This window comes from Diplotaxodon limnothrissa, linkage group LG11, assembly GCF_057381915.1.
Source record: "Diplotaxodon limnothrissa isolate DT_005_m linkage group LG11, D_limnothrissa_male_GT1.1, whole genome shotgun sequence".
NCBI classification, from domain to species: domain Eukaryota; kingdom Metazoa; phylum Chordata; class Actinopteri; order Cichliformes; family Cichlidae; genus Diplotaxodon; species Diplotaxodon limnothrissa.
In genome coordinates this window covers 20102114-20126263 of record NC_140606.1, presented here as the reverse complement: position 1 = coordinate 20126263, position 24150 = coordinate 20102114, and the positions used below count along the sequence as shown (strand labels likewise).

The window sequence follows — 24150 nt, the reverse complement described above, 5'->3', positions numbered from 1 at the left end:
GACGTTATGTCTCAAAAACAGTGTGAATATTTAAGTTTCTCTCATTTGTAGCCATAGGATTGCCCACTGATTGCCCACTGATGACAAATTTATCCATTGATCCAAACAATATGGAGTAATATGTTGTGGGCCACCTTTAATAAAGGTGAAACACGATTATGTTGTGGGTAATATGTTGTGGGCCAAAAGGGTTACTCCAGGACAGTGGGACTGTCCTGGAGTAACCCTTTTGTTTGGGCTCTTCCTTTTCTTCTGTGTTCACAGGACTGGTTCATCTGTTGTTGTTTTCTTGCTTGAAGGCAGAGATAAGAGGAAGAGGTGGGAACTTCTTTGGAAATTTCTTTTTATATCACTTAAGAATGTATAGATACAGTTTACATGTAGATAAGGTCACATTAAAGCGTGAGTCACACTAGCTCCAGATTTAATCAGATGCAGTTTGTTTTGTTTTCTAACATGTCTAACTGATTTAAACACCATGTGGAAACTATGTTAACGTTTTCTTGAAGGGGACATCAGTGATTCCCTTTAATTTTGGTATTTCTTTAGATGAGGGAAAGTACCAACCCTGAAATCAGAGAAATTTCATGTAGACAAATGCATAAAGCTACCAGGTTGTCTCGGTACTCATTAGAGATTTAATAGGAAAGCAGATCACTGCTATATTTTATTTTATTTTATATATTTTTCATAAATATGTGTAAAAATGTATAATTCCTGTTATTTTAACTTCTATTGCAAGGCTCATTAAATAAGTCCCTCCTTGCTTTAATATTTTCTTTCAATGCATTGTTGAGGCAGGAAGCTTTCCCTTGCACCCTTGGACCCACATTGAAACCTAGCAGCTAAACTGAAACTGAAAACTTAACAGTAAACTGCAATTTAACTGGTTGCTGCTACTTTAAATCATTAACAACTTGACATCATGACCTTATCTGTGCAGTTTAGAAAGAGGCTACTCCTTTCTTCATTTATATTCCAACGACTGATGGCATCTAGATGCATGTCAAAAATGAGTATTTTAAAGTTAGGCTACATCCAGGCACTCTATGATAAATAAGGACAGAGGCTCCAGCAGCTGAGATATTTTTGGAAAGTAAGGAAAAAAATATACAAAAACATCCAAACTGATAACAGGTCATCTTTTTATTCAGCAAATTAAATTATGTGTCATTAATTTACACATAAATCAGTTTATCCTTTGTGTTTATTCTCATTAGAGTATGCTCATATAAAAGCAAGAGTTATGTTAAGTAGACACATCACGTGTTTGCAGAGCTGTTATTATTAAAGGCTTAGTGATAGATGATTGTGCATATAAACATTATTTTATAACATTTACCTGCAATCTACTAGTTGTTGAACTTTCCTTGAACTTTCATTCTTTTAGTTATTTTTAATCATTATTATACCCACTCATAGTTACTTTACTATAATGTTGAAAATAACAATAGTGCAACGTGTCTGTAGCCTCAGATATGAACTTTCTTATTTGGGACAATCTTTTGGTATATAAAGCTGTATACACATGTATTGTGGTCTCTCAGGTCTCTCTGTCTTTCTTGCTCGTGCTTTTGGATTACCTATAGCAATAGACCCCGTAAACATGTGTGTTCTTGTCTGGGAATCCAAATGACCGTACTCCTGCCTCTGGAATGCCTCCACAGCGCTCCCTGGGGTTACTGATGGGAAACCGAACACTGCCATCTTTTAACCAACCGGCATCGCACTGGTCAAAGTTATGGAAATGCCAGGCAGCATAAAGCTGGCCGATCAATGCCATCTCAGCTCCCTGATTTTTACAAGTGTGTCCGGCCTGTTCGAAGGAGAAAGCCCCAGCTATGTAGAAGACGGAGCCTGTGGGAGCAGGAAACATTTGTAGGAGATATAGAGAATAAGTAATTATTTAAATGCTGACAAAAAGAAAATCTGCAACTGTTTAAATGTCCTTGTTGTTTTACAAGTCCAAACATGTCTGTCATAATTTCAACAGTAAGAGTGGGAGTATCAGTAGGGCTTTCCAGCTGGAGAGACAAACAAGCATTTTCCCACTGAACATGTTTCCATCATGTCACAACAAATGATGGGATTTTAGAGATCCGGCTCTTTCGGCTCCCAACCGGCTCTTCAGGTTGTTTTGTTGCTTTAATTAATTAATTATCAACAACAATATAAAATTATGCACAAAAGGAATTAGTAATGTAAAAAAACGTGGTTTTCTTTATGTATGTTTATATATAAATATTTATGGGGACCCCTAGAGACGAAACACGTACAAACTCCAAAGCATATATATATATATATATATATATATATATATATATATATATATATATATATATATATATATAATTATTTTTTTTTTTCAAATAATTAAAAAAAAAAAGTTCATTTACCTGTTACTACCGAACACCCAATCCGATTGTTGGTACTTCCTGGCTCGTGTAGCCACTAGGTAACAAAAGCTCAACACAGCTCCTAGCATCCTGGAGCACTTCCGTTGTGTTTTGGAGTTTGTACGTGCTTTGTCTCTAGGGGTCACTGTAAATATACTTTTATTTATTCACTCCATATAAGATGTAATAAATAAATTATAAAATACAAAAACCAACTATTTACATTTCATACATTTCAACTTTTAACTACTTAAATTTTCAGCTTTTTCCTTTTAAACAAATTTAAAATGAAACAACACAAAACACTGCAAACCACAACACAGTAAAATATAAATTAAAATATGGGAAAAAGGGGGAAAAAAAGAACGCCCAGATCTTTAATTAAGGGAAAGGTTGGCATTTAGGAATATTAATATCACACTCAACTGACTGCGTTTTATCTTCCCATTGCACTGATGGGTGGACAGTTCTTAGGTGCCTGTGCATGTTGTTTGTGGAGCTCTATATGATATCCTTTTCTTGTAGACTCTACACTCTGCCTTTGTTTTGTCAATACGATTGAAATGGTTCCAGACTTTGCTTCTTTTCTTGGTGTCACTCATTTACTTTACTGTACCTTTCCAGTGTTGTCTCTTGTTGTTGCTCCCGGCTGTCTTTCTTTCCCTCCTGCTCTTGTTGTGTGCTACTGCTGTTGCGAGTGTAACTACCGTCCCCGCTCCCTCAGCTCAGCTCAGCGCTGAGCAGAGGGGCGCAAACGCAAGGCTCTGTTTGGCGTCTCTGCTCAGCGCAAACACAAGGGTGACTTGCAGCGTAAAGCAAAAAAAAGTGAAAGAGAGGGCAAGAGAAAGAAAAAACCCCACGGCTCCCAATAAGGAGCCGACTCGCATCGTTCGCTTCAAAGACCCGGCTCTAAGAGCCATTTCGTTCACCCATCACTAGTCACAACAGCACCTACTATCAATGTTATGTATGAACCAAGAATTATTGTGTGCTATGCAAGCCATCGCCAGTAGGGGGCACCACGCCCAGTTATGTGTGTGTGTTACTTCTGTGTGATCCCAATAAAGAAGAAGTCAACTTGTAAACAAACTGTTGTATGTGCAGTCTGACTCGGCATAATCTTTAATAGTGTATTGACACTACAGTGGACATATAACATAAACTGGCGACGAGTTGTGACGTCTGGAAGACTTGGCCGTCTACTGAGCATGAACTGACTGCGTGGCCGAGTTTGGACGGAAAACGGACAATCGCGTGGTGAATTAGCATCGGAGCTAGCTGCTAGCTGATTTTTCGCCGACGAGTCAGAGACGACAGTGTTGGCTGTGGACAGCGGATACATCATGGCTGGAATGATTGGGCAGATGGACCCCTTTGATGATGCTGGTGAGCAATGGGCGACGTATATTGAACGTTTTGAGCATTACATCCTTGCTAATGACATTCAGCCTGAGAAACGGGTCCCAAGACGTACGGTCTGCTGCGTAATCTAGTGGCGCCAAGCAAGCCTGGGAGAATGCAGTATGACAATATTGTGGGTGTTTTGCAAGCTCATTTTGCTCCCAAACCGCTGGTAATAGCTGAAAGGTTCCGGTTCCACAAGAGGAATCAGGGGGAAGAAGAAACGGTCGCACAGTATGTGGCGGTGCTGAAAAGACTGTCAGAACATTGCGAGTTTGGTGCGTATCTGGAAGATGCTCTACGAGACAGATTTGTGTGTGGATTAAAGTGTGAAACTGTGCAGAAGCGTCTTTTGACTGAGAAGGATCTCACGTTTCGCAAAGCAGTTGATTATGCTGTGTCGGCAGAGACAGCAACACGTGAAGTGCAGCAGTTGAGTGGTTCCCTTAAAGTGAATGCAGTGCTGTCACAAAGAGGTGAAAAATGCCGCCGCTGCGGGAAAATGAATCATACTGATGATAACTGCTGGTACAAAGACCGTGACTGTCACCAGTGTGGAAGGAAGGGCCACACGAAACGCATGTGCAAAGGTAGAGCCAGAAGCAGCCAAGATTGGAACAGGAAAGAGAAAGAGGGGAAACATGAGCTGAAAGGCAATGCAGTTAAAAACAGAGCAAAGGACAAAAAGAGGAGAATTCATCATGTTGCCGCAGAGGAGAGTGAAAGTGAAGGAACCAGACCCGACACTGATAGTGAGTTGGAGCTGTATTCTTTGTCACGAAAAGAGAAATATTCACGTATCTCCCTAATGCCTGTAGTTAACGGGAAGAAAATGGAGATGGAGCTGGATACAGGGGCTGCTGTGTCTTTGATTCCATGGGAACAATATAAAAGTATGCTGAGTCAGTTGCCGCTGCAACCCACTGACATCATGCTGAAAACGTACACTGGGGAGCCGCTGGCAAGTTGAACTGAATAAGCAGCGTGCAACTCTACCCTTGTACGTGGTAAAGGTGGATGCTCCACCACTGTTTGGTAGGGAGTGGCTGAGAGTGATTAAGCTGAACTGGAAAGACTTAAAGATGGTCCATGCCAGAGAGCAAAGCGGAAATGACAATCTGGAGGCTGTGCTAAAGAAACACTCTGCCGTTTTCTCTAAGGAGCTGGGCACAATGAAAGGAATTAAAGCCAGATTGACTCTTAGGCCTGATAGTGTCCCCAAATTCTGTCCACCACGTAACGTGCCTTATGCTCTCCGCTCTCGGGTGGAGGCAGAACTGAAACGCCTGACTGAGCTTGGGGTGATCACACCAGTGGAGCATAGTGATTGGGCTACGCCCGTGGTCCCTGTCAACAAGAAGGATGGCTCAGTGAGACTCTGTGGTGATTTCAAGGTCACTCTTAATTCGCAGCTCTGTGTGGATAAGTACCCACTTCCACGCATTGAGGACCTGTTTGCTTCTCTAGCAGGAGGTCAGCATTTCAGTAAGCTAGACTTAGCAAATGCCTACTTACAGATGGAGGTAGAAGAGGAGTCTAAGAAGCTGCTGACTATTTCGACACAAAAAGGGCTGTTCCGTTTCAATCACTTGCCTTTTGGAGTGGCGTCTTCACCTGCATTGTTTCAGAAGGCTATGGATCAAGTGCTTCTCGGCCTACCATACACCCATTGTTATCTGGATGACATCCTCGTCAGTGGTCCAGATAAAGAGACACACCTGAGATCCCTTAAGGCAGTTTTGGGCAGGCTGGAGGACTATGGCCTGCGTCTCAAACAGGAGAAGTGCCTGTTTTTCCAAGAATCGGTGGAATACCTGGGCCACATAATTGATGCGGCAGGGTTACACAAATCACCAGAAAAGGTGCGTGCCGTTATGGAAGCTCCAGCACCAGCTGATGTCAGCCAGTTACGTTCTTTTCTGGGAATGCTCAACTATTATGGACGTTTCATACCTGATTTAGCTACAGTCCTGAAACCGCTGAATGAGCTACTCAGTAAAGAGAAGAAATGGCAGTGGACATCAGCCTGCGAGTCAGCTTTCCAGAAAGCTAAAGAACGTCTGGCCTCACCAAAAATACTCACCCACTACAATCCTGAACTGCCTCTCCATTTGGCATGTGACGCTTCACCATATGGCGTTGGAGCCGTGCTCTCACATGTCATGCCTGATGGCCAAGAACGGCCAATTGCTTATGCTTCACGAACCCTCAGCAAAGCAGAACGAAACTATGCTCAGATCGAGAGGGAGGCGTTGGCAATTGTTTTTGGAGTGCGCAAGTTTCACCAGTATCTCCATGGTAACAAGTTCACCTTGCTCACTGATCATCGCCCACTGACCTCAATTCTGAGTCCAGTAAAAGGTACACCATCAATGGCAGCTGCGCGAATGCAGCGTTGGGCGCTCCTTCTGTCAGCACATAATTACACCTTACAGTATCGGAAGGGGGCACATCACGCCAATGCTGACGGTCTGTCACGTTTACCTCTGCCCCTTGCACAGAAAGAGAAACAGGGAGCAGTTGAGGTATTCTACGCATCTCAGCTGGACACATTACCAGTCAGTGTCGCCGAGATCAGACGTGACACTTTGTCTGATGTCACTTTGTCTCGTGTGCTGGAAATGGTAATAACTGGACATTTTCCAGCAACAAAGGACACAGATCAAGAGCTGTCACCCTATCTGATGCGCAGACATGAACTCCCAATACAGCAGGGATGCCTCATGTGGGGCTTGAGGGTGGTTGTGCCACCTAAGCTGCGCTCTCATGTACTGAAAGAGCTCCACACTGCACATCCAGGGATGGTGAGGATGAAGAGCTTAGCTCGCAGCTATGTTTGGTGGCCTGGCATTGATTCTCAAATTGAGCTTCAAGCTAAAGCCTGCCACTCTTGTCAGCGTGTGCAAAAAGAGCCTGGGTTAGCGCCTTTACACCCTTGGCTGTGGCCTTCCTGTCCATGGGAACGGATCCATGTGGATTTTGCGGGTCCATTTGAAAGTCACATGTACCTGGTGGTGGTAGATGCACATTCCAAGTGGCCTGAAGTGCATATTATGGATAGCACCACAGCTGGTAAAACCATACAAGTGCTACGGGGTCTCTTTAGTCGCCATGGCATTCCCCACGTCCTGGTGAGTGATAACGGACCGCAGTTCTGTTCTGAGGAATTCAGGGTGTTCCTGAAAGCTAATGGAGTCAAACACATCCGCTCTGCGCCGTACCATCCTGCCACTAATGGTTTGGCTGAGCGTTTTGTGCAGACATTCAAGCATGCACTGAAAGCCTCCAGGGGTACAGCACCTGTGCAACAACGCCTTGACACGTTCCTCTTGACATATCGCAACACTCCGCATGCAACAACTAGAGAAACGCCAGCTATATTGTTCATTGGACGCAAGCTGCGCTCTCGACTGGATTTTTTGAAGCCCAGTGTGGCCGGAGCTGTGCGTCGGTCACAGGATGCGCAACAACAATGCCGACAGCAACACTCCAGGGACAGACGGTTCACTGTGGGCGAGCCTGTCCTGGTGCGCGATTATAGGAAGGGAGAGGACAAGTGAACGCACGGTGTCGTACTGGAGAAGACTGGGCCAGTGTCATACAAGGTGAATGTGGGAGCCCAAGGGGTGTGGAAACGTCATGTGGATCAGATGCTGACACGACCTGAGTCAGTATCTCAGCAGGTCACAGTGGATCCTCCGACAAGCTCTCAGATGTCACCAGCCCAGAGTGGTAGTGACACCATGCTTTACCCTTGTACAACTCTGCAGGAAGAGACTGTTGAACAAGTTATGGGGACCACCGTACCTCCAGATACACCCCAGTCTCTTAAATCATCACTGACTGACTGTACACAGGTTACAGAGCCTGTAAGACGTTACCCAGTGAGAGTCACCAAGCCACCCGCTCGTTATTGTGATGGGTGAGCGTATTAAGTAGTTCAGTGAGAGTGTTGGCGTTCAGAGACATTATTCTCAACTAAAAAGAAATTCATACAGAAAGCAACATTAGTTCCAGTTTTCATGAATGTTGTAATATAAAAAAAAAAAAAAGGTGCTACGTTGGTTATGGGAAATGTTTCTGCGGGTGGTGCCACGGTCGCATAGCTTAGTGGGGAGGAGATGTTATGTATGAACCAAGAATTATTGTGTGCTATGCAAGCCATCGCCAGTAGGGGGCACCACGCCCAGTTATGTGTGTGTGTTACTTCTGTGTGATCCCAATAAAGAAGAAGTCAACTTGTAAACAAACTGTTGTATGTGCAGTCTGACTCGGCATAATCTTTAATAGTGTATTGACACTACAGTGGACATATAACAATCAATACTGCTTTTGTGTGGTAGGTATTAAAGGGCAGATTGTTTCTACTGAGAATCTGGATTCAGTATCACTGCACTCAAACATAAACAATCATCAATAAAAAATTAAGAAGCAACACCCTTTAGACCATGGCTCTACTGGCGTCACCAAGAAATCCAAAGTGTGGTGACTTTCTGAGATCTGGGTGTGTTTGAGGTGCACTGCTCGGGTTTCTAAAGGGGGAACTCTTTTTTAAAATGATCACTGCATAGATTTTTGAATTTTGAATTTTCTTGTTTTTATGACTTTTTTTCTGGCAGTTTAATACATTTGTTAAACACTGTATAACTGTATACAAAAAATATTATATTTTCTAAGGATTCATCAAAAGTACTGTGGGTTGAGTCAGTTTATTTTGTCACTTTGACTCATAGAAGTTCAGAATTGTTTTCTCATAATTACGAGTGTAACCAAGACTGCATACAGCCTACAGGAGTGCCTAAGGCAGGATGAGGAAGCCAGCTTAAAAGCATTTCTTGGAAAAGTCACACAAGGCTGTTTCTCAACTGGTAACAGCTGTAAGATGAGTGACAGTTTTTTTTTCTATTTCAGCAATTTACTTGTTTTGTTAAGTGTTGATATAGACAACTTGGGTCATTTTTATTGAATTACACAAAATATAACTTGTTGCTGTGTGGTACATGAAGCTTGTTTTTTAGTTTTGGTGAGTTAAATTAACTTCACACTCCACCCTCACAAATAAAATAGGCTGTTTTAGGTTTCACAAAACCAACATTCCAGGAGTCAAAAGGCTAATGAGGATATAAAACCACTGGGTATGGTCACAATGTCTATGTCCATCTTTTATAAACAGTCTGTTGTGTGACATTCTGTACTTTATCTGGTGTTAAATTATTTCTTAAAGACTTAGTATTATTTGATTCCTTTTCTATTTTGAAGAACTCCCATGTGAAGACCAAACACACACTAGCCTCTCAATACTTCCACGCCTTGTTATGTGACTCTCTCGGCTTCTGCTCATTGGTTCTTTCTGAAGATACAGTGTCCCAAAAAGAAATTTATGTGAAGGATTGTAAATGAAACGCAGGATGCTGTGATTTTAAACAAGTGTATTACAACATAAATAAATAATAGCATTTGGATCAGTGATTCTATATTTCAAACAGTTTGAGATTTGAAAAATATTTAACCACACAAAAAAATGGAAGAGTAGAAAAGTTTGTTTCCTATCTTACCAGATGTCTGCGAAGTGAAGCAAAAAGCATCAAACCGATCATTGTTTTTATCTTTTGGGCCATAACTGCGGATGCCTGAAGGCAACTCGCCTCCACAAACTGGTCGTGGGTGAATAATCGGATAATGAACAGTGCCATCATGGAGCCAACCTGCGTTGCACCAATCCAAACCCTCAGTCCAAGCTGCAGGAAGAGACAAAATAATAAAGCTGGACAAGCAGTAGATAGCATTTGTTGATTCGGAATAAATGCTTTGAACAGTTTGTGGGGTACCTCTGTAAAGCTGGCTGTATGTGGCTAATGTGCCATCTTGCGCAGCACAAGCCTCTTTTGCTTCTTGGTAATTGAATCTGTAACGGCCATCTTTACTCTGATACGGGAAGACCACACCTACAAAGAGAAGGCCCGCTGTCAGTGCTGGTTTTTCTCTGCCCTGGCAAAATGAGTGCCCCTATGAAGCTATGACAACATTTCAAAATAGCCTGTATATCTTTCACATCAGTGGTTCTCAGACTATTTTTCTTGATAAGCAGGAGAAAAAAATATCCAAGCTGAACCATAAAAACATGGGTAAACCTTATTTTCTTTACAAAAAAATCAGTTTTATTCTCATGTGTGTGTTTTTGTCCCATGACCCACCAATAGCTCAAACCACTATTTTACCAGAAATAGCCTTTTTTAGCTAGTGTATACCACACGAATAATTGAATAATCAGACATGTGCCGAAATCCTGAAAAGCAGATACAAAAAATATTTTACCTTCAATCCTCAAAGTAATGGTGACGCTCTCATCCTCAATGCCATTGACCAGCTCACAGCGATACGTGCCTTCATCTTCCAGCTCAAGACGGCCGAGGTGCAGGGAGGCGTCCATGGCATGAGCCTTCCGCAGAGAAGCTCGCTGTCCAAGATGGCCGTATGGCTTGAATGCATGTGCATTGGATATCATGATAATATTTTCTGGTCCAACCTTCTCTGGTTCAATTTTTGTCCATTTAACCTTGTAATGGCTGGGTTTGGTTCTGAGGATACATGGTAAGGTGACATTATCTCCTCTTTGACCAGTGACGTCTGCAGACACAGGCGGCTCAAGAAGATACTTTAGTTTCTTGGAAGCTGTGGGCAAAAGAAAATCGAACATCATAAATAGAACACTAACATCAACCTCCCATGTGACAACCTTTTTGGGTAAAAGAACAACTTGTTTGCACCACATCGAGCAGTGCAGTGTAATTTTTCTGCAGTGCAAAAGTTAGATTTTTACCCTTTCAGGTTAAAGCTTTAAAATTTTCTTCACAAGACACTTTTTTTGGCAAAAATATTTGCATTGATAGCGTGTCAGTACCAACCAGAAAGTTTAGTATCTTTGAGCAAGATACTAAACCCCCAAGTTCTCCCTGATGCACTTTAAGTGCTCTGATTGAGTTCCACTCCATCTATGACTAGAAGTAGCCGTCTACATTGTATACAGTAACATATATTCTTTTCTTTACTTCACTGCACTGATAAAAAATATTCTCCTCATAATAAATACTGTGCTGAAGATGAAATATAGCCTATATTTGCATTTTACATAAGACAAACCAATCAGGAGTTCAATACTGGGCAATATTGGTAACATCATCAAATATGAATTCATTTTCTTCTGTTACACAGATAAATTCACAGATTGCATCATTAAACATGACGTACGTTAGGCAGTAAATTAACAAGTATGTAAAGTAATCTCAGGTCAGTACATGAATATGTAACTGCAAACCATTGCCAAAACATCACCCATCATGTGAGAGTAATGGGATTTTACCTGCTCTCTCCGGTGTATATAAAGCTGAAGACCAGGTGAAGCACCTTGATATCAATAAAAGAATCACTGCACAGTTCATTATGAAGGGTGTCACTCTTCCTCCTCCTGTGTTTCATGAGAAAACAGAATAATATTTTGTTGTCACAGATGGCCTGGCATCATCAATAAAACTTTAAGTTAAGAAAAATTGTGGTACATTTTACAGTCCAATATGTTTCCCAAATTTTAAATCAGAAATAGACAAAGACAAAGACAAAAACCTGCGTAATTGAGAAGATACAGCCGTTCGGTCATCCTCCAGCATCCTCCAGCACGATGTTTTCAGTGTCCAATCAGAAAATTCTCTGGATAAAGCTTGACTTTGTTTCTCTACTATTTATCTCTGTTGGGTTCTCTGTCCAATCATCAAATGTTCAGCTGTCATCGGTCTCTAACTCTTACTCCCTCTCTTCCCTCGCTCTGGTCATATGGTCCACTCTGTAATCGACAGTGTGTAAACTGGACTCTTGTAACCATACGAAGATCTGATACTCACAAGCTTTTGTGTTTGTTTTCATTTATAGTCTTTTTTTCTTTGTTTTTATTAAATGTGAGACAAAATATGAAAAACAAAAAGTTTTCTCAGAGGATTATAACTATGAATGAAACCAGCATTAGCACCTAAAATTCTACATTTTGGTGTTGCAGGTCAAGGTGCAAACACTGATTTGTAAAACATGCCATTATCTGATTTGTTCGAGCTGACACATACTAAATCTGTCAGTGGTAGACGTTACCTTTAGAACATGAATAAATGAATTATTTATTAATTGTCCATCAATGTCTTGATTGATCAATTACCAGATAGCAAAGTATCTATAATCTTATTCAATTCCTGTTTTAGATGACTGAAGAAACAATGAATATATACAAAGATGAGTTTTGTGTGTTGCTTCTTAAGAACACTTAAGAAGGAGAACCTTAATATTACACATTAAAACAAAGAAAAGTATTAACTTTGATCAAATCTGCACACTTTTCTTACATTCTCTTGTGCTGTCAAAAAACATATTGTACAATAAAGTGCACCGAGTGATGAGCCATCTCTGAACCCTGTAGACAACAAGTTAGCCTGTGTATTCTAACCTTTCCCATAAGGTCGTTGCCAAAGAGCACTATAGTGCGCATTGAGCCATCTTTGTTATTGCCCACATGGCTCTGGGGGCAGTGGGAGAGGAAGCTGTGTCGGACCTAGTTTCCTATTCCACCACGGTCCTCGGCACAAGGGCGGCATTGTGAGGGTTATGTTCTCCACACAGTGACAGCAGGCAGGAGACACACAAACAGCGTCCAATGTGGAAAAAAAGATTAAATGATGGGATTCTTCTGTTTTTGCTGGTGTTGCTTCCCTATTGTGCTCCGTCATCAATGGGACTCTTTCATGTCCTCCAATTAGTATTCGCACAAACACCTCTAGGTGACAACAACCAAGTGGCTCTACAGAACTCTCTCCATATACAGTACCAATGCATTCATTACGTTGCTTCAGTTTGTTAAGGTTTGAAGGTATTCTTTTGTGCACAGCTATCTTCTGCACTTTGATTGGATGATTACAACTCTTTGATTCTTTCTTATTTCAGTAACTTTGCCTGCTGAAAAAAAAAAGCTTTACCTGGCCTCACATTCTACTGGTATACAGAAGAGTTCATGGTTGACTCAATGTGTCCTGTGGCTGGTGTCCCCAAACAACACTGTTCCAGAAGTCTTTTGATTTATTCAAATCAAAGTTTTCAAATCTATGCTATGTTGTCATGCTCCTAATAGAGAGAAGCTTTCTTCTGGTAACCCTTCCAACAAGTCCAATATATTCAGGCTTGTTTTATAATTGTTCTCTCATAGGTTTAATATTTAGCATTCAAACTAAATCCTGTAGAACAGCGGTCCCCAACCTTTTTTGCGCCACGGACCGGTTTATGCCCGACAATATTTTCACGGACCGGCCTTTAAGGTGTCGCGGATAAATACAACAAAATAAAACTAGTACCGGTACCGAAAAAAAGAAGATTTATTCATAACACACGTGAAAAGACCCAGGAAAACCGAGTTAACGATAAAAACGATAACAAAATAACGCTGAAAACCGATAAAAACCCTGAAAACCATACATTTCATACCTCAGCCTTAACTCTCACGGCCTGGTACCAAACGACTCACGGACCGGTACCGGTCCGAGGCCCAGGGGTTGGGGACCGCTGCTGTAGAACCTCTTTTGGGTGAACTGCCTATGAAGAGTCTTGCATTGTGTTAACACAGACCTGAATGTTCCAGATCAGCAAACTACATATACTCCTGCTTACAGTATATATAGGAGATCACACTTGTTGATGATCAGCTAATCAAGCGTATGGACTCCTATGAAAATGCAGCCTTTCATGGTCTTTGTGAGTGTTGATCTCCTGTCTATGAATAGAAACACAATGTTATGCCATTTTGGGGCAGCTACACCAATTTATCATAGAACAGAAAATCAAAAATCATCAGGATATTTGTTCTTCAGATTCTGGTTGCATTGTAACAGATAGCTGAATATTGCTTGCAGGGCTTTGTGCTGTTAGTGTGAATTTATGTTGCATAGAAAGAAATGTTGCCCTCTGCAGTTTAACTATAATAACGACAATAAGTAACTTTATTTTGTCATAGTGCCATCATGTGGTAGTTTTAATACATTTTTTTTACGCCAAACTGTGATCTATATTTTTCAACATTTTTTTAAATTATTCTTTATTGAAAAATATACAGTTCAAAAAGCCTCACAAAACTATTTTTGTTCTTTTTTTCACTTTTCAACTGTTTGGCTCATTTTCTTATACTCGGCAGCTGCCTAAGGCTCAAAGCTACTTATTAAAGCCTGCAGGTAAATGCTCTTGCACTCTGTGACAGTTCATTTCAATTTTGTTGATGGATGTGTTTTTGGTGTTTCGCAATTTACTTCTGAAGCTCTAAGCAGGGCTGCAAATCACAGAGTCAGTTAAAAGCATTCAACATTTTAATCTCTACACATTTGATAACCACTCAGTCCATCTAGAGTTGATGAGTGGGGCTAATATGAGAGCTGGTCGACCTGCCTGCAGCCCTGATGTAGTACTGATGCGTGACTCTGTTGACAAAATCTGTGAAAAAGTGCTGAGGTCATGAAAGTGCCTCATGGTAAAAGTATGTACTTTTTGCCAACATTTCTGAAACTTCATGTAAAGACACATCACCCTAACTTCTAACATACTTACAAATACCCTTCTTCTTGAATCCACTGCAGAGAGTGACAGTTTGTGACAGATTTACCTTCCTTACAGTTTAAAAAAAATCCAATGCTAAGGAGTCACTGGAGGCACTTCCTTGTCTGACTAGGTTTCCCGTGTCTTCCTTGTGTGTAGGTGGCTTTTTTGTCTTTGCATTTCATCTAAGTACCAGGAGTCTGAAATAAAACCTTTTGACCTTTTGATTCTTATGAGGCATAATGCATAATGATCTTTTATAAGAAATGTGAAAGCTGTTTTCCACTCCTTTCCTGCGCTAGTATAATTTTACACCAAGTAATGTGCATTAGTTTACAGCAGAAATGTGTGAGACCAAAAGTGACATGTCTCTTTTTCACAGACAGCTGTTAGGAGAAATAATGTAGGTTTTTTTCCCTGTTACTTTCAGAGGTCCTTGTAAACTTTCACCGTCCTTGTAACCATAAACCCCATATGGGCACACACTGTTTCTTAGAAAACAGTTATCAGGAAATGTCAACTGACTGTTACACTGAAAATGAAGTTGCTGGTACTTAAAACAAACACAAGCTTGTAAGATGTAGAGCTGAGGTGTACTACAGAGTCAGGTTGTAATTTTAGATGAGTTCATCAGTAAGGGCAAATGTTTTTACATGAAACAAAACACATTTTACACCATGCAGGCTGCCGGATGGAAACACCAGTCATTATTATCAGTCCTTTACTTATCTTTGTATACTTATCATTCACCCATTCACATCCCTTCACATTTTCCATGCTCAGTTGACTCAAATGTTACCAGTGAACATTTAGCAGCATTTTCTTGTTGTTTGCACTGTGTAAAAATTAAATAAACAAACAAAAAAAAAAACGACATTGACTTTGAATAGGATATTTGTTCTCTGTGCCAGTCGCGCTGACTGTGTCTTTATTTTTCCTTTCACATTATCACTGATGTTACTGTTTCACATCAATACAAATTAACGTTGTGTAAGGTTGCGTTTGGAATGTCAATAGGATAGTGTCATATTTAAGTAGCGTGCTGTAAGCATTTAAACATTCCCGTAATGCCACTTCTGTAGTACGCTGATGGTTGTCAAGTTATCGGTGTGGTGTGTCATTTGACTCTGTCCATTATTTTCTACAAATCACGTTTTCATGGTATGCTGATTATTGCGATATAAGACATGTGACACTTGCTAGTCTCGAAGCACTGATGCGGATCATGCATTGGTTGGCTGCTCAGATACCTCATTCTAATGAGAGTACTCATACCCTATCACACTTCAACATTCCTTAGTTTTGATGAACAAAATCTTTCAACAAAACTGCTACACATTTATTTATTTATATAAAGACATTTTCAAGTTTCTGCACACACTGTTACAGTCCTTAACACTGCTTTTTGAAGTTAATAAGAGGTAGACTTGCTGATGTGTTTCCAATCACTGATAGAGCAAGTCATTCAGGTCCTAAAGCAATAAAGTAACCCCACACCATCACACTACCAGCACCATGTTTGCGTGTTGGTGTGATGTTCTTAAGCCAGATGTAATAGGACTCAAAGCTTCCAAAAAATTCAATTTTTGTTTTGCACTGCACAGAATATTTTCCCAAAGGTCTTGAGGAACATCAAGATGAAGAAGGGTTTTTTTGTTTGTTTGTTTGACAAATGTGAGATATGTCTTGGTGTTCTTTTTGATCAGCACTGGATTTTGTCAGTGTCAGTAATTTTGATAAGCTGGCCACTCCTGGGAAGCCTCACCACTGAAACATAAATGAAATAATAATTTAAAAATGACATTTTATCATTTTATCTGCATTATATCAAGAAGGGGGGGGGGGGGGGGGGATACTTTTGTACAGCATTGTACATAATACAACAAAAAATATATTAAATATAAATATATTAAAAACGACAGGAGTTGTTTGACCCCTTGTCCTTTAAATGGAGTGATTTAATAATGAGCCTGAGGCACAAGCTGAGTTAGTTGTGTAACACACATACGACAGTCATAGAAGTAGATATGAATCTCACAGCAAAGATGAGAGAGAGAACTTAACGTTCCCATACATGTTTTTCCCCCTTTGAGCATGGAGCACCTCCAGGTTGTTTCATGCCAGAACTGGAAACCAAAAACAACAAAGTGCAGAATCGTTATTTGTGTGTGTGTGTGTGTGTGTGTGTGTGTGTGTAGGGACACTCTTTAGGTAACTAGTATATATATAGTCGATATTTTCAGCTCAAATATCAATCATTTACCTTTTAACCTTTAAGTATTTCCTGCAATGATTGCCACTAATTGCTACCATTTAAAGACATATATTTTGTCACTTTTACACTGCGACAAGACATTTTGTGCTGCAGGTATAACACATGGTATTATAATGAAAAAGAAAAAAATCGTTGAAGATTTTGCAAAATATGATATTGTACATCCAGATGAGTGACATGGACTGAATTTAAACAATGAAAATAGCCAGTGTGATGTCAACCAAGTTGAGCATTCTGGTCATTTCCACCTTGACGTCTCGAAAGCTGGATGTGATGCGTGAGAGGTGGATCTGACTGAGAAACCAAGGAGCACTGCATGCTCATGCAGCGGCGGATTGTCCATCAAAAATAGCCACACCCTAAAGCATACCCTGCTTCATACTATGTCGACTATTTTATTCTTACTGGGATCCTCTTTTTCAAACTGCACATTGTGTTGTGTTCAACAAGATGTGAAACCAGCAATGACACTATGAACTCATTAGGAATTCATATGTGTTCATGCCATTTTAAGGCATTTTGTACAGGAAGCTATTTTTTTTTCAGGTACTGTCTGTGTCTATAACAAAAACGCTATAACAAGAAACTTTATGCATCTATTAAGATCAATTAATAGATGCACCTTAAAAGGTCACATAGGCCTGGCAAAGTTCCCAGAGTACAGTATAAAAGTGTGAAGTACCAGTATAGATTCCCACTATCAACTATCTCAGTCTTACATAACAGGCAAGCTTAGGCTTGCATTTATCTCTTTTCATGTGGTCCTGGAGCTCTTTCTGTTTGCTGTTACTATGCTGCCTCTGATGGGGAGATTGTGTTATCATTGCATCAGAGCAGCCAGTACTGCACTGATGGAATGACAATAGTAACACAGTACTACAAAAAAAAATGTGGTATGCACGCTTGAACCCCTGCCGCTAATTCACAATGAGTCAGGTGACACACATGCATTTCTGTCCTGTAAGATCTGGAAAAGATATCAAACATTCTAAATTTATCTCACACAGCAGCGTTTCAGCCTTATCGTTGAAGAAGTGCAGCGGAGGTATCTTTTAAGTCTGGTGCCCATTTGTCTGTCGGTTGGTTTGTCTGTTTTGACATCAGAGGACAGGAAAGCTAACTGGCCAAAATTTTTGATCAAATCATGGTTGAGGAAGAGCTTCTCTACACTGCACTACACTTATAACTACACGATAGGGCATTGAACTTGGCCAGCTGGTTGTGGGCACATTGTCACACCACAGTTAGCATTTAGCTTAAATCTACTCATGAAGACAATGAAGTTACTATTTATTGCTATTCAATTCAATTCATTTTTATTTATACAGCACTGTTGCTACTACTCACTTCAGTCAGAAAAGTGTTTGGGTGTTAATAACTAATTGCTTGTTTGTACAAATGCCGCTTGTAACCTTTGGGCGATCGTGGCTCAAGAGTTGGGAGTTTGCCTTGTAATCGGAAGGTTGCTGGTTCGAGCCTCGGCTTGGACAGTCTCGGTCGTTGTGTCCTTGGGCAAGACACTTCACCTGTTGCCTACTGGTGGTGGTCAGAGGGCCCAGTGGCGCCAGTGTTCGGCAGCCTTGCCTCTGTCAGTGCGCCCCAGGGCAGCTGTGGCTACATGTCGCTTGCCATCACCTGTGTGTGAATGGGTGGATAACTGAATGTGTAAAGCGCTTTAGGGACTAGTAAAGCGCTATACAAATACAGGTCATTTACCATTTCTTAGATGAGATAATGATTCAAGAAATAGTGTTTTTGTGGGTACTTTGTTGACTCCATTTACTTAAAGGGGATTTTTACATACCTCACTGAAGAGGTATGTGCCACCCTGTCTAGACGTCTTGCCCCCCCACCTGGAAAATTTTCTAGATCCACGACTGAGCAAGGTAACAACTGTGTTTTATAATTGCTGTTGCTCATTATATAGTTGGATTATTACATTCATTACATGTGGCTCCCCTCCCTCAACACTTTTAGATGCACCTGTTGGAGTGAGATTTACACATGCATCACTTGCAGGTTAATCCCATTTAAATAAACACTGAAAGTTGCAAGGCTAAGGATTATCAAGATGTTTTGATTGTGAAGAGCGATATGTGGATATATGTCAGCTTGGGTTTACCTGCTCTGTGCCACGTTGTATTATCCATTTATACACTTTAAAACAAAGAAAATAATTTTATAATGAACTCTAAAATGGAAAGCTGGCCATTGATGTGAGGATAAATCTTGAGTAATATGCTCTTTCTTCTGTGTTCTAGTTAAAAGTCGTGCAGCAGCATTTTGAGACACGGAGGACTGGCTAACACTGACATACAAGGAGTTACAGTAATGTGATAAATACTGATTTACTGATATTGATCTCACTGCCATGATAAATAATGATTTTTTTTCTCTAAAGTAATGGATGCTTATTAGAGAAGGGGATTCATTCCCTATATTGGTTGTAAATCATTTCCTTGTTTGTTTTATATAAAACTTTAATTTTCTTTTATGTCTCTTTGTTGCTGTCCCAGGTTTAGATTGCATTTGTTGAGATAGATGTCAGTTTCCCTGTGATATCTAAACAACCCTCTCTTTTTTACATTTCTAACAAGATCTTTCTCATTCAGTTTCTGTTTCAGACTGTTGCACATCACTCATCACATTCATATAGCTGAGAGGTCTCTATGTTGTCATTTTCCTGCAAACAGCAGCAGCAGTTGTGAACTTTAATCAAAGTTTCAGCTTCAAGTTTAGAAAGCTTGTTGATTTTAAATGTAAACCTCTAACGGCTAAGATAAAGCGATGAGGAACAGGATCAGTTCAAGAGCAAAGACAAGATGAGGCATGTCTGCATGTAGGTCCTTACCTCTGAAGTTTTATGTTTCATTGGGATTATAAATCATAAAACATGACATATCTAATGGGGCTTTTTTCCCATAAACAACACTATACTTGCTTGAATGTTGAATTAAATGTTTCTGTTTTTTGTTAGAAGGCACGAAAGGAGATATTTAGGTATTTACTCTGGAGGAGGCTTTAAAGGAAACCAAGTTGATGAGTCATGAAGCTCATTTCAGAGCAGTGTTGGGCTCGAAATTAAAGAAAGGAATGTATTACACATTAAACTTGAAGTTAAAGTTTAAGGGGGATACGATCTTTCTTGTACTTGTTAACATATGAACATAAAGCCAAAAATGCAAAGCAAAGCTGGAAACCAGCCTAAAGAGCCTTCAGAGTGACTGCAACAGTGATTCTACTTTAGAAACATGAACAGATAGAAACAGTAGTTGCAAGCCTGATCTTTCATATTTGGTTTCTGGAGGTGCAGATATGAATTAAAAAGACCTCCATGGCACACAAACTCAAAACTTTTATGTGTGTGGTGCCACACACATAAAAGCCAAATAGAATGGTGGTTTTCCATTTAAGATTGCGGGCCAACACTGATACTAATTCTAAATTTACAAAAAGATTAGCTGTTGGAAGACTCAATTACGCATTAAAGAGTGCATATTTGTGAATATAATATTTTTTTCTATGACTTCAGCTCAAAAAGCAACATATTAGATTAAATCTTTGGTACAGAGGAATAACAAATAATATTATGTCACACATAGGAATTCACAGTTAATTTAAATATTTTCATTGACATAAAGCTTATATTACTATATAATGTTGAATTAGTCACATGACATCATGTGACTGAATGAAATGCAGGAGAATACCGATCAGTGATGTTTTGATTTTGTGACAGGAACCTGGCAGAAAGAGTTATCTGTATCTGCATAGTTTATGGCTTCTCTTTGACTCTCCTGGTGTCTCGTGGTAATAGTTTAAATACTTCAAAAACATAACTGCATTCTTGCCAGCTCCGAAGAAAAAGCAGCCTGTGCTGATAGAAGATGAAGATACAGGTGTGAGTGACATATGTTATGAAACATTATAGCAAGAGGAAGAGAAGGCACATGAAATTTTCCTTTAGCTTTGTACAACCTCAGCTTGTCCAGTCCTTTCACAAATATATAGCTGTTTTCTCTCGTGTCTGTCACAGCTCTGTCAGTGTAAACAGCGTAGCAAATGGTCTATGCTCTTGTGGTTTTAGTTTACTGATTCTGGGAAAAAATGCCTGAGTGATAACACTCATGGGAATGATTTTTACATAAAAAAGAGTGATACCAACATTGGTGAATTAATTTTCTGTTGTTTCTGTTGAACTCTCTCATTTCAGATATCAGACATTCTATTGTAAAAGGAAGAAAACTTGCAATTGTGGGGGAAAAAATCAGCACTGATATCTATGGTCACTCCATAAATTTAAGGTATGATGCTATTTAGGTGCAATCAGTCATATTGTTCCCATAAACATACATTGATTAGTGTGTAATTACATCTTCCAACAAACTGATGCAGTCTACTAAACTTTAATCCATTAAAAGTACAAAGCAGTGAGCACCAGTTTATAGATGTCTCACCAGGCGGAGATGGACATTGCCATTTTGCCTTATCTTGTCTTTTTGTATGTGATTAAAGTCTGGCAACATAAGTAGGATGCCAAAAGCATAAGAAGTGAATTAGCAGGTCTTTGTTTGAGACCTCTTTAAAGTGTGAAATGTACGTGCATGCAAGTGTTGCGGTAAATTGCATTAAGCAGCAGTAACAGGAGATTATTCGTTTTTGTACTAACAAGGACTCAGAAGAAAGAGACCTAATGCTTAATGTTTCACATTTTACTGTTTTACTCTTTAGCACACATTCAGAGCAGACACAGTCTCTAAGGGGATATGGTTTTAGGGGAATAACAAGAGGAACGAAGCTGCAGAGAGGCGTGTAAGACTGCAACTTTGTGTAACCGGTTTCTGCTTCACCCCGCTGCAACAGTTCAGCCCAAACAGACTCCTCGACTCTGCGTTGTGTTGCGTTTTTAAGAAGACAAGGAGTCTCTGATCTATCCTTGCTACTTTATTTCCTGAATGGGCACAACGGTGTTGTATCAGATCAAAGGGCTGACCCCACACCACTCCGCATAGCACACTGTCGTACGGCTACGGCAGACTGGCAGCGATTACTGCAGCCAGCCTCACCTAACTGGCCACACCCCCTGGTGTGGCCAGTTAGGTGAGGCTAGGTTGCAGTAACATTTGTGGCAAGTGGAATAATACTACACTGTTACATTTGCTTCCTGGTCTAAACTATTTAGTCACATTTTGCTCTATCCAAAATAGGATGGTTACCGTCTCTTCAGTGGGTGTGTCACAGACTGGGGGACAAGGATGAGAGACATGAATGGGTTGGTCGTGTGCTGTGGGCCTCTGTTTAGGACTACACGTCCTCCTCACGGGCACCTAGTGATCAGGTTTTTCCTGCTGCTTGGTACAATCTGCTGGAGAAGAGTTAATAGTGGCCACACTACCTTTGGCTACACTGGCTATAGGGGCCATACTGTGAATATAATTAATGGGTGAATCAACAGAGATTGTGTTTGGATAAAAAAAAATGTGAAGATTACACTATGAAATAAGATATTATCTATACGTTTTTAATTAAGTTTGCTACACCTAAGCAGACACAAAAACACCACTGTGAGAGCCAACCCCAAGTGAGAACGCCACGCAGGAAACCACTGTAATCTGTTTCATCTTCCACTGTGTAAATAAAACTGCAGATGGCCCAACTAGAAACCCACTGATCCTTGATGGTGTCAGTACTTTTATGGTCCCACATTTATTTAAGCCCTGGCTGTAACTTATCAAAGGGACAGTGACCTTTCAAAACAGACTCTATTTGGAACCAGGAGATAGAAGGAATAGTATATATTGGAAGTAGTAGCGAGGCTCATCGTTTCTCTCTTGTTCTGATGCAGAACTGTGGTTATGCGCAAATGTGCTTGTGGGATGCTACAAAGTCATGATAAGCAATGCAGCAGCTGAAGAACTGTAGCTTTATCACGTGAGAATATCACGATTATTGCTTCTACTATGTGCATTTATCTCAGCAGTGTTCAAACAGAGACTCGTTAGAGAAGATTTGATTGCCATACAGACCTTTCAGTACAGGTTTAAGGTGCAAAATGAATGTTTTAGGTCATGTATACTTTTTACTAAGTATAATTATGTGTAATTTATTTATATGATACTTATTCTATTTTCTTCTTCTCATGCTTTTTAACCACCCCCCACCCCCCACCCCCCACCCCCCCGCATTTTCCTTTTTTTCCATGGTATTACTTTCAAATAGGATAAAAGGCCCTTGTTTTATTACTGTGGATGTTGTTTTTTTGGTTTGTTTTTCTGTCACCTGGCAATGGTGCAATATTATAGTTGGGTATGGTGCAATTCCTGAGTCGGAGCTAATACTAGGTGTTGTGCTTTGTATAATTGTTCGTGATGTAAGGATTTTCTGTGTATAGGATTGTGTAATTTGGTTGCAGTGCTAGCAACAGTTGCAGTGGGGAGGTGTTGAGTTCCTGTGGGATCCCATTTATTTATAGTGGATTTGTAATTAAATCAGGGCAATTGGTGTTAATACTTTGTGCAAATAAGTTTTTTCTTTTTCTTTTAATGGTCTAGTGTGTGAATGTGTGTGTGAATGGGTGAATGACTGAATGTAGTGTAAAGCGCTTTGGAGTCCTTAAGGACTAGAAAAGCGCTATACAAATGCAGGCCATTTACCATTTACAAATCTTTTAAATGATAAAACCCTATATGTATTTGCTGATTCTGGCTTCTTGCCCCTTTCCTTCTGAACTCATCCTGTGTGATTTTAATTGACAGTTGTATGAGTAGTAGGCCGTGGTGGCTACAGTTTTTTTGATCGCTGAGAGAACAGAAGATCCGCTGTGCATCCTCAAAGACAGGATGACTGTTTTTTATTAATCCTTTATTTATCCAGGTAAAAATCTCATTGAGATTAAAAATCTCATTTACAAGAGAGACCTGGCATCATAGCAACAAAAGTCACATACCACATAGGTATATAACATTTAAAACAAATACAATATCCCATACAAACATGTGTAAAATATACAATAACAGATCAAATTAAGAGTACATTAAAAACAATCACACTGAGTAAAAGAGCTGTGCTTTAAGTTTTGTTAAGTCTGGACTTTTTGTCACCTCTTATTTGTTGTTTTTTGTTTTTCTTTACCCATCTGTAAACATATGAGTCAGCCCTAAGTGGCTAATTCAGGAACTCCAGTGGCTTAATTTTTTTAATGCTAATTGGGGTGCTTCATAACCAAACGGTATATTTTTTCAGTAACCACAGCAAAGTAGTTTTTGTGGGCAAACCTATCCAAACAGAGTGAGTGTGTGAGTGAATTGTCTCAGGAACTTTCAGGAACTTGTTCATGCATTATCTCTGCTTTTAGCATGAAACACAAATACAGAACAGAAACTGTCTCAAACTGTATGCTGTATGAATGAAGGAGTGGCTGCTGCCAAATTGCAATAATATATGATGGCAAGTGCACACAGAAAATAA

General features: G+C 40.1%; 1 protein-coding gene across 1 annotated transcript; it reads right to left on the bottom strand.

Annotated features, from left to right (window-relative positions):
* Positions 1 to 1477: 1477 nt before the first annotated feature.
* Positions 1478 to 11470, bottom strand: hapln2 (hyaluronan and proteoglycan link protein 2). The gene is made up of 6 exons (XM_085365308.1): positions 11418 to 11470; positions 11158 to 11262; positions 10113 to 10469; positions 9626 to 9742; positions 9353 to 9535; positions 1478 to 1857 (listed from the first exon to the last, which is right to left on the bottom strand). Exons 1-6 carry the CDS (start codon positions 11449 to 11451, stop codon positions 1580 to 1582), a joined length of 1074 nt encoding a protein of 357 aa, XP_085221434.1. The 5' UTR covers positions 11452 to 11470; the 3' UTR covers positions 1478 to 1579.
* Positions 11471 to 24150: the final 12680 nt, after the last annotated feature.